The 11673-nt window shown below is 46.0% G+C and overlaps 1 protein-coding gene across 1 annotated transcript in view; it reads left to right on the top strand.

Moving 5' to 3' along the window:
- The first annotated feature begins 528 nt into the window (after nucleotides 1–528).
- LOC121091551 (cytosolic phospholipase A2 epsilon-like) overlaps nucleotides 529–11673 on the top strand; it is a 37078-nt gene continuing 25933 nt past the window's right edge. The window contains exons 1-3 of the mRNA XM_040601503.1: nucleotides 529–609; nucleotides 1433–1693; nucleotides 5434–5506. Coding sequence (XP_040457437.1) covers nucleotides 529–609; nucleotides 1433–1693; nucleotides 5434–5506 — 415 coding nt within the window. The remainder of the gene's footprint in view (nucleotides 610–1432; nucleotides 1694–5433; nucleotides 5507–11673) is intronic.

Below are 11673 nucleotides of genomic sequence, written 5' to 3'. Positions count from 1 at the left end.
TTTGATGACATCTGTTCCTACCAATTAAATCAAACTTACAAATTTGTTTTGAAGGACCATTGCTATTTCCTCTCACAATCAACTGTGTTCTGTCTCAGATCATGTGTGTGCTGCAGTTGTCTCCCTGCAGTGCAATTTTCCTTCAGCGTCATCTGGACGCTTGTTCAGTGTAATGAATTGAAATATTATTGAAACAGCGTGTGAGGGGGATCGCAGAATGTATGGTAGTTGCACACACAGAATCACGCTGGAGAAATGGAGGAGGATACCAATATTCTGTTTGCTGCATCCCAGTTGTTAAACAACCACAAAATGTGAAATACAGCTTCAAGGTACACTAGTACAAATTAAGGTTATATGACTGCCACAGTTTAACTGCTTATTTGACAAATACATTGAAGTGCAGTGGCTGAGGGGGGGAAAGCTGATTTATACACAGATAGCACAAAAGCATAACAGCTCTCAAACACCAGCGCCGTTGCCAAAGAACAGAAGAAATACCTGTCCTGGGAATGTGCTAGTTAGTGCATGCACACGCCTGATAAAGGACCTGATGAGCAACCTGTCACCAAAAAGCAGCCCTCCTCTTCAAGCTGTACAAGGAGGACGGTTTGTAATGCAGGAGACAGTTGTGTATCGTTCCCAATAAGCAAGAGTCCTGTCCACCAAGGCGTGGATGTTGGTCAACATCACTGTGTACTTGGATGTGGATATATAGCAGGATTAGATACCTTGTGTTTCTTCCCTCTCAGCTAATGAGACATTCCATAAGTAAACCCTCTGTCCCTTTGGATGGGTTTTCAGAGGTTATGAAGAAATACAAGCTGTTCAGATTAAAAAAAAAAAAAAAAAAAAAAAAAAAAAAAAAGATGGAAAAGCCCCAGTGTTTTGAGGAGAGGGGAACCTACTCAGATGTACTAATGGCCAAGGAAGGCCCAGCAGAGAGACATGTAGCTTCTGGTTTGAGGTTAATTCTTCCTCACAGGTGAGTTACTGGAGGAAGGCTGGAGGCCTTTTCTAGAACTGCAGCTGGACGGAGAAGTTGGGGTTTGCTGTCTCGGTCACCGCCTCACAGCAGTGCCGTGGGAGCGGGCGCGGGCGGCGGGAGCCCGCAGGGTGGGCACGGCTCGAGCCGCGCGAGGAGCCCCGCCCCGCCCCGCCCCGCCCCGCGGCTCCCGGCGGGGGGCAGCGGCGCAAGGGGAAACGCTCCGGGCAGGGCAGCTGCGGCGGGGGGGGGGCGGGGAGCACAGCCCGGCCGGGGGCGGGAGGCGCTCCCGGCGCCGCAGCAGAGCTGCTCTACGGCGAGGACGGCGCCCCCCCCCCCCCCCCCCCCGCCCCTCCCCCCCCTCCCCTCCCCTCCCCCCCCCCCTCCCCTCCCCCCCCCTCCCCTCCCCTCCACCCCCCACCCCCCTCCCCTCCCATCCCGGGGCAGGGGGTGCCCGGAGGAGCCGTGACCCGCGGTCGGCCGGCGCCGGAGCGGCTGCGGGCAGGGCCGGCGGCCCGGCGGGGCGAGGCTGCGGCCGAGGGGCTGCTGTGCCCGGGGGGGTCCCCGCCGGGGCAGGGGACCAGCGTGAGGAGGGTCCCCCCGCGGGGAAGGGGCGGCGGGGGCAGCCTGGCAGGGACTGACGGCAGCCCCGGCCCTGCGCCCCGCGGGAGGAGAGACCGTGGGAGCGAAGCGGAGCCCGGGAAGAAGGTACGGGTGGGGGAAGGTGTTCTGATACTTAGTTTTAATTTATCATCCTACTCTAATGTGACTGGTAATAAATTAAACTGATTTCCCAGGGCCGCGTCCGTTTTGCCCGTGGCGGTAAGTGCTGCGCGGTCTCCCTGGCCTGGCTTTGACCCGTGATGTGTCTGTTGTTTTCTCTGCACCCGGCGGGCCCGCAGGCAGGGCCAGGGGCCGCAGCCCTCGGCACCGGGTGGCTGGAGCTGTGCTTGGCTGAGGGCCGTTTGTTTGTGGGCAGAAAGCATCTCCCGTAGCCTTGGTGCTACCATAGCCCTTCATCCCCAGGCCAGGCTTCCCCAGGGGAACGGCTCGGTTCAGCTGCTGCAGAAGCTCACAAACCAGTCCAGGTTTAACTACTTTCAGATCAGTTTTCTCAGTTTGGGGATAGATAGCGAAGTCTGCTTGTGTGATCGAGGGTCTTTTTTTGCCAGGTGCAGTGTTGACGGGAGTGTTCTTCTGTGTCGTTTCACATCTCGTTAATTGGAAGGGTGTTGAGAGTCGGTTCCTGGTCCTAAAGTGGTTGATGAGTAAAGTGATTTTCATTCAGTGGGAAGTTGTAAAGCCAGATTTGACCCTATTGTGCATTGTCCTGGTGTGTGTGTGTGTGTAGAAGGGGGAGACGGGCTGTGGGTACTGTGGGTGTACAGTACCACCTCCGGCAGTTCTCAAGTGGTCGTTTCGTGTCGGACGTCTGGGCGAGTTCCTAGCTGGACCTGTGCAAGGGCTGTTCACCTGCGTATCTGCTGCTGCACGGTTTTCTGCCAGAAATTGGAAAAGTTAGGTGTCTGTTTTATGTCATAACTTGATGACACTGCGTCGTGTTTAAAACATCTAGATGTTAGCATTTAAGACGAATCAATATGTGCCCGGGTTTGGGATCTGTTCTTTTTTGTCTTGGTTTACTCAGAAGTTTTGGGTTTGTGGAATGGTTCTGAAAGCAGAAATATATAAATCCACCTGCCAAGTATACGAATTAAATTGGGGAAACATCTACCAGCAAGCAACTCAACTCCCTCTACCTCCAAGAAGAGGAAAATAAGCAAAATTGTCTTGAAATAGAAGATCTTTTAAGGTTATTTCGTCCACAGTACTTTTGGTTGTTGATTGGGGTGCTGTAGAGCTGTTTTCCTCCAGCCTAGGTGGAACTGCTGTTATCTTCTCTGAGGTGTGCATTGTTTAGGCTGTCAGGTCATAGGTATCCATGTATAAGTGCTGTGCGTTATCACTCCATTATCTTGAATTGCTAATAGGTCTTGGCACCTTGGTGTGTGCAGCCTCCTCCCCCCAACGCACAGCGCTGGTGTTTAGCTATCAAATAAACTCAGCAGATTCCCTCCCCTTCTCTCTTCATAATTTCCCTTTCACGCAATGAGGAAGGTGGGGCGTGGATAAGGTCTTGCTCCTCAGCAGGTGCCTCCTTAAAGTTTGCAGAGGTACTTGGTGAGTCACTGCCAGCTGTTGGCTCTAACAGTGAAGTGACATTTGTATCGGACTTGTATGCAGCTGGGAGCACAATGGGCTCATACTGGAGTGCTCATGAGGTAAGAATGAGAAAGTTCAGACCATAATTCATTAGGAGCTGGAGATGACCCGAGGCAGGTTTGTGGCTGGGATTCTGTTGTCTAGAAGAGGACTTCAGAGCTGTTAGTCCATATTCATTCATGTATGTATTTACTTATGTGAGGATGACTGGCAGCTTTGCTGATGTTGGCTGCCCTGGGGAGGCACTTTTGGTAGCAGAGGGAAGTTCAGCCACAGTGGATGATGCTCATGGAGGCTGGGAAATGGTCTGAGGTGCCTCGCAGGAGCCTGCTGTGCTAGCAGCCACCTGGTAGTGGTGTGCATGGGAAGGTCACTGACTAAAGACAGTGATTAATCCTGGACACAAAGATGGTTCTAGCTTGATATTTGTTCATGACTGATGCCCAAGAAAATCTTGATTTGCCTTTGTTCATAATGTCTGAGAATTTTTGTTTTATTATTATTGCTTTTTTTTAATAGAGCATAGCCATGAGGGAAGCCCTAAAACTGCCTGTTGGGCTCCAAGGAGTCAATATACTCTGTCCTCTTCTCAGCTCAGAAATTAACCTGCTGTTTCACTGTGAGCAAGTTATTTAATCATTCTGTGTCCGCTTCCCCACTGTAAAATGAAGATTATAGGGCTTCTCTTTATAACATGGATGTGTGTTAACATAAGTGTGCATTGATGCTTGGAGACCTCAAATGTGGGATCCCCATGGCTTAAGAAATAAAAAACGTTGAATGTCTAACCAAACTGGCTGAAGAAACACTAAGGATCTACAGGTTAATCCTTCTGAAAGGAGGGGAGGGTAATGAACAGAGCCTGGCAATGGTCTTTGTGTGGGAAGTACATGTACAAAGCAAGGAACCAGACTGTCCTCTCCGCTCTTCCCTTTGCCTTTAACCACTGCAACACCCTCATGAGAAAGAGTAAAAGTAGAGGCTTCTTGGTGATGGGGAGGCAGGGAAATTATTCCATCCAGAACCTGAAACCAGACAGAAAACATTAAAACATGCTCTTCTGTTTTGGAGGGAGACATAAATACAGACCAAGCTTGGCTTATTATAATTCAAGAGTGATAGGGGAGTTTGTATCCAGGTTCTCAGCTGGGTCAGTACCTAACTGTAAAAAGTGACATAATCCCCTCAAAAGAATTCAATGAAGTCATTTTGCTAGCAGAGAGTGGGAGAGGGATTAGGTAATTAATTACTTTGGTGAAGCAATAGCTGAAGTTTCTAAAGGTACTAAAATCTGTTGGAATTAATAATCTTTTGGGGTTGTGTGGTTGTGTCTAGTTATTTGTCTTTCCTTCTGTGCTTGATGTTTCAGCTAACGATCGTTTTTTACAAATATCCATCATCTGGTTTGCATGGGGATGTTTTGTTAACGACTCTGCCTAAGCCGTTTTCTTTCATGTAGGTTCTGCTGCATTTGTGCCAGAGGTGCCTCACTCCCTGAACAGTTTCATTTTCCTCTGGGGTCGTGATGATTTTGAACATAGCTAAGATAATGAAATCCTTGGCACCGTGATTTTATATTTTACCGTGGATTGTTTCTGTTTCCCAGCACTTCCTTGCATCCCCTCATTCTCTTCTTCCTGACCACAATAGCTGAATGTCACACAACCTTTCATGTATTTGCTCTTCACTGTTTCTGGGAAAAATTCCTGATAAAGATATTAAATGGAAAGTTGGAATTTTTACTAAATGAAATTATCCAAAGAAAATATCTGCTTTCCGTGTGAAATTTCAACTGTTCAAGAGAATTAAACTTATTTTTTCTTTCTCTACAGGTGTTTAATGGAGGTGCTTCACATACACGCTTGTTCTTTGCTAGCTTATTTTTCCAGCTTAATTGTTGACAAAGATTTCTTTTAAATTTAAATGACCTGTTACGTAATGCAAGCATTAATTTTATTTAAAACCATTTTACTGTGTTTTCCATTTTACTGTTATTTCTTCTGTCAGTAACTTACATGCACAGAGGAATTATATCCTCCTTTTCTGCCTCTTTCTTTAACTTGACATAGACATGGTTTCAACTTGCAAAGCAGTGCAAGTAGTTCATCTTCCAGTTTTGCTGCACGGCTTTGGAAATTGCAAAACACACTTATTGGAGGGCATGTTTTATGAAGCATAAACAACTTAATATTAATGCAGGTAATAACTTTGTCATTTTTCTGCAGAGCGAAGAATGTCCGTGCTGCTCACTCGCTGTGAAAATCATAAGAATGAGAAATCTGAGAAAGGCAGATCTGTGTGAGTATCACAGTCTTCCCTTGTGGTTCCCAGTAGTTCGGTTCTGAAAGCAGAGAATATAAGCAAGCACTGTAACTTGTCTGTGTGTATGAAGTGTTACTACCGTGGTTTCAAATACTGATTGCATATTTGAATTTGGACTATTCTTAGAGTACAGTTTTGTATAACAATAGCTTCCAGTTTGTAGAATGTTACTATTAGTGGAAACATCAAAGATCTACTGTGAAGTGGCTTAACTGCTAACAAGCTTCAGAGCCAGTTTTGCTGAATAAATTCAACTGTTAATTCTCAGCTGCGGTTTTTTGATGCACTGAGATGCAGGCTGTACCTCTGCTTCTGCACAAAAATGCCAGCACTGATTCGAGTGGCCGCCAGACAGCAGAAAAACATACAGGCACCTCTGATTTTCTGTTTGCTTAAGAGAAAAAAAAGAAACCATAAGAAAGAGAAGCATTATATATCTTATCCCCAAACAACTTTTTTCTTTCAAATGTTTACTGAAGTGTGTTCAAAATGCCAGACTTTCAAGGCAAAACCAGTACCATGGAGATGTTTCTGGGGACTTGGTAGAACGGGTGGAAGTGAAGGGAAAAAAATCTCAGCAGTTACTTGGGCTGGAGGAAGCGAGCTGAAGATCAGCTCAAATAGATGCCTCAGAGAGAAAGAACAAGGCAGGAATGCAATGGAAAGGAAGTGCATGTGAACCTTTGCATACTTGGACTAAGTGATCTCAGCAAGCGTATGTGTCTTCGTGGCGATCGCTGTTTAATTCTTGCTTTTCTGCTGTTGAGCCCAGCACAGAAATATTGCCTTTTCTTGAAAAGAGCACATCTTCAGAGAAGAATGAAAGGATGGTTCAGTTCTTCTTCTTCTGTCTTTGTAATTTCATTTGAACTGTTTTCTGGCATAAATGATACCAGCCCAAGGGAATGCCTAAATTGCCCTGACAAGCCAATAGCATCAAGATAACCACTGCTTACAGAGTTGATAGCCAAGTAACTGCCTCTGGCCTTAAAGTCAGGGATGTTTATTTCTTTCTCAGCCTTTTATAATGATTGGAAATCACAGCCTTTGCATTCCTAAGGACCAAAGAACTTCCAGAAATTCATAGCTGTTTACCGTAGTTCTTTATCGTTTATTAGTTTTTACCCTGTATCTTCATTTTGAGCAGACATTTAACTTCCTGATTGCAGGTATGAAGTTACACATCACTGCAGATTTGCTTCCAAAGCCAGATGTGGAGGAAGGTCTTTACAGGCAAGAGCTAGAAGAAGCAGTGCTAGGTGACAGGGTCTGTGAGGAGCATCATTGTCCATTCCCCCTCCTAGCTGCCTTTCTTTATCGTGCAACAGAGCACCACATTTTATTTTCCCCTGAAAATCAGGAGCAAGCTACCTGTGGCACAGCAGAGAGCCAGTGAGATTTTATCTGCGCTGTACCTATATACTCTTTCAGAGAACTTAATTTTATTAGTGGAGCCATGCCATGTGTTGTGATACACATTACAAGAAATGAGACTGTGTTAAAAAACATTACGTTGAATTAGAAAACCATTGTAAGAGTGTAGTAGGAACCGTTATGTGGTAGCCCTTACATTCTTGACAAAAATGTTGTGCAGCAGGATTTTAACACCTAAACAAATGAGAGAAGTCCTCAAAGGAATGTGTTAAAAAACTGTTAGGGAGGAGAGAGGTACTGGCGTGTACAGTGAAGTTTTAGTCTATACCAAGGTCAGAGCGGTGTAGGTTGGAATGTATTTGGGGACAGCGAGACAAGCGGGGACTTTGAAAGCAAATTGGGGAATCCTACACGATGCATTTCATTGCACGGGAATAGTCACTTGAATGTAGCAACAATGCCTTAACTAGTTAGGCCTACATGTCTATTTCTGTAGATATTTACTTTCCCAGCATTAGTCTTTGCTCAAAAATGATATATTTTTATATATATATATTCTATTTTTTTTAACACAACACAAAATGGGTATATATTTGTCATGTAATTACTGTATTTATTTAAATATTTGTAAATAAGTGAAATATATTTGGCTCAAAATCTGTTTTAGGAAAAGATTATATTTCCCACTTGCATTTATTTGTTTTAATCACCATTTCTACACAATTTCAATTTGTTAAGAGTGGCATAGATGAGGACAGAGAGTTGAAAGATGGCATGGAAATAATTCAGACTGCAAGAGCCATTGGTACTTTCTTGGAGTCAGAGTCTGATAGCCCGAGCTGTGTTCTTTGGAAAACTGCCTGTCAAAGATGGGTATGCTTTGCTTTGCTTTGCTTCAGCTGTGGCACTGCACAGCAAAAATGTCCTCCTTGTGCAGAGGGACTGCTGCCTACAACCCACAGTGTCCATGCCTCCTTAGATCTTGTACATGTCTATATAATATGGGATTATTTTTTTATTATTATTATGGTTTAGCTGTAGCAATCATCTATGATCATGATCTCCTGACTTTTTCCCTTTGTGTCAGACAAAAGATTGTATTTGTACATGGTGTGAGCATAATAACAAGAATTAGGCTACTAGTGTGTGTTGAAATCTGATAGGAATGAGGCTTACCCATGAATCAGAAGGATTTCCTCCTACATTATGTATGCAACTATAATCTGAGAGGTACGTATCATTCCCAAGAGACAGTTGTTGCAATTTCTGGGCACGTTTGAGTTTGGCTAAAATTTTCATGTCAAAAGTTGTAAGAATAGCGATACCAGAAGCAGTCCAAAGTTTCATCTGGATCGACAGTATGCCCCCAGAATTGACCTATAGTAAATGCTTTTGGGCAGGACAAACACTGAAGCATGCTTTTCCCTGCCCACCTCTTTCAAGAGTTCTGTGGTTCCTGAGGTCTGTGGCTCAGAGATCTGGCTCCTGAGTCAAAAGTAGTGTTTGCATTTAATTGCCACACCCCAAAATGCTTGGCACTTGGAGGCCACTAAGGGATTTTACTTCGGTATCTCTCAGCTCACTTTGCACTGGACAGGAGCCTAAATGCTCTTTGTTAGTGTCACAGGACAGCACCAGGCCCGGTTTCAGGGCCTTATTCTTCGCGGAGGTCTATATACTTACATTGTGAAGTAAATTGTTATGGACATTTCTTTTTTCTCTTCTTTGCCTCTTGCATGGGCAGCAAAAATGCCTACTTGAGAAAAGCTGGTCTTTTTCAGACTGGCCTGAAAACACCTTTTCTGCATAGTAGCTAGGGCTAACTCTTACGCAAAGACAACTGACCCCTTGTATTTACTCCAAAACTGGCAGAAAGCATTTCATTAACAGCTGCATGAGTGCCCTGTTTCTTACTTTAAAACTGCAAAAGCTTGGTGGCTCTTGCAAACATTCATGCATCCACCATTTCTGCAGAATCTGGATTCACTGCCAGGATGGTACCATTTCTCTGCAGCCGTATAGGATGGTATGTGGAGATGTTGGAGAGAAGTGTTTAATCGCGCATAGTCTGAGCATTGATCATCCAACAGGGTTTGCTTGAGGCACCGGCAAAACAGGGAGCCATTGGCAGCATCAGGAGCAGGGGGCACACACCCGGCGTGCCTGGGCTCTCCGCTTCCCTGCTCCTCTGTTGCAGTGCACAGGGGCACAAAAGTGGCCGTGCTGGATCAGACCAAAGGTCTCTGCTGCCCCTTGTTGGAGAGTGGCCAAAGGCCAGCGCCTGGGGAGGAGTGTGAGAGCAGAGTGAAAGCACACAGCGCACACTGCACAGTGTGCTCTCCAGCCGCGGGTCACTTCAGCATCAGTTAGCTTCCCAGGCCGAGTACAATTGTTCTATGAATGCAGCAGCAACTCCAGTCCCCTCCTGAACCTACATAAACTCCGTGAATCGACAGCAGTCTTTGTCCGGCCTCTGGTTTCCATGTTACAGAAACCTTTCCTGCAATCACAATGCCTCATCCTTGTTGTGGCAAAAATCAGTTTTGCCTTCCCCACTGGAAGGCCTTGAATTTGTTCTGCCATCCAGTGACTTCCCGTGATCCTCCCTTACCTTCTCTGCCAGCTGACGTAGTATAGTGGAGATTGACTTCCAGAAGGCTTCCTGCGTGTGGGAAGGGACTGGTTGTGGCAAAACTGTTGTTTTCCAAGGGCTGGTCCACCAGCCAAAACCACTGGAAGGGGGTATGGCTTTCAATTCCCCCCCCCTCATTTCTTCACAGAAGTCTCTGAAGGTCCCTTGAAGCCGCTTTCGTGCAGGGCTCTGCATTTCCACGACTTAACCACGGGCGGGTTTCTTTCTGGAGAGGCTGCTGTGCTGGCTGAGCAGGCTGCATTTCACCCTGCCTGCCCGTCAGCGGAACTAGGCCCCGCGCTGTCTGCGCTCCCCCGAGCAGGCCTTGGCCTTGGTTTCAGCGGGGCCGCCCAGACCTGCCTGGCTGCCTGCGGCCCTGTCGGAGCTCACCGGGTACTCTGTGCCCAGAGGCTCCCCGCAGGCTGCCGGCTGCCTCACACAGCCAGAAAATCGGGCTTAGCATGTCCCTTTCTTGGTGGCAGGGCTCGCTCATCTTCCAGGAGGGAAGAACCGTTTGTCGGATGGTCTACGAGTGAAATATAAAGTAACATCTTCTACATGCGTGTGTTTCACAGAAATATTTCTTTCAGGAGACAAAAAAGTCTTTATAAATATTGGCTTGCCCTGCCTCATATTTAGCAAAGGCCAAGGCTCCAGAAAGCTTTTCCTGGAATGGCCTACAGCTACTTTTTTTTTTTTTTCTGTTCTTTCATGTGACAAGCTAATTTCAGCCAGCATTCTCATTAGATAAAGCCTTGCGTTTGTCTTTATAGGATTAAATCTGAGCCTTGTTGCTATGTAATTTCACAGCAAACTCCCAATATTACACCGCTTATTGATTTTAAAAGTTGGAAAGGCAGTATTACCCACGTTTTGCTTTATATCACCTAAATCCCACGTAACACCATCATAATAGTGAAATCGCTTTCATGGCCCTGTTCTCCAAAGGAAACTGTTGGTGTGTGGAAATGACTGAAGACGTGCATGCATCGTGATCAGGAGATCATGATCATAGATGATTGCTACAGCTAAACCATAATAATAAAAAAAAATAATCCCGTATTATATAGACATGTACAAGATCTAAGGAGGCATGGACACTGTGGGTTGTAGGCAGCAGTCCCTCTGCACAAGGAGGACATTTTTGCTGTGCAGTGCCACAGCTGAAGCAAAGCAAAGCAAAGCACACCCATCTTTGACAGGCAGTTTTCCAAAGACTGTGCGCACTTCGTGCCTCTCTCCGACTGCAGCACTGGTGCGAGGGGGCGGCAGCAGCCCCCGTGCAAGGGTGGCTGGCAGGCGGTATGGGCAGTACCAGCAGGCAGCCGCCTGGGCTGGCAGCTTTAGGGTGGAATTGGTTCTCTGTGAGAACGACTGTGGTCACTGACTTTTGCCATGGTTGAGAGAAATCCTAGGACATTTCAAAGGACAAACATCCTTTTTCAAAAGGACGTTGCTGTCTTTTCAGGGTGTCTCAGTTCCTGATGCCACTGGCCGCTCAGACAGGCTGTCTTTGCGGTAACGGAGAGAAACCCTAAAAGCCACCCGGGACAAACGCTTGGCAATAGGAATCAGCACGAGGACAGAGAAGTAGTTACATGGGTAGCTGCCCAGTTGCAACAAGGCCTGTAAACAAGGATTTCCTAACTGGTTAAGAAACTGAAACAAACAGGTATAAAAGCAACTGTTTATCACCAGAAGCTCCTCCCTGTGATGTCATATCCTGAAGCATGGCTTTTCTTACTGTAATTGTAAGCTGATTAGATCAAGATCTAATTGCATAACTACCAAGATACCTGTCAAAATGGAACCCTGGTCCTAAGTCACATTTATAATAACAAAGTCATAACCATAGTTGTTAATATGAGTAACAAATGAATGGGTAATCTCAGCTAATATTATGTGAATCAGCTTCACCGCTGCAGTTCTTAACAACCTCTGTTCCTTTCTATTCAGTCTTTTTGTTTTCACCTGTCCATGTCATCCAAGTCTGCTCCCACTCTTCCTCAGTTCATCGCTACCATCTAAACACATGCAAAAACCTAGTTTCCCCCAGGTTACCCATTTCGTGTTCTCTAGTCTAGGAGATTACTTCCAAGTTTTTCCCCTTCTCAAGTCTTTGACGGTCACGGTGGAG

The sequence above is a fragment of the Falco naumanni genome, chromosome 7 (assembly GCF_017639655.2).
Source record: "Falco naumanni isolate bFalNau1 chromosome 7, bFalNau1.pat, whole genome shotgun sequence".
NCBI lineage: Eukaryota > Metazoa > Chordata > Aves > Falconiformes > Falconidae > Falco > Falco naumanni.
The sequence above is the reverse complement of the archived record's forward strand: the minus strand, read 5'-3'. Positions and strand labels throughout refer to the sequence as shown.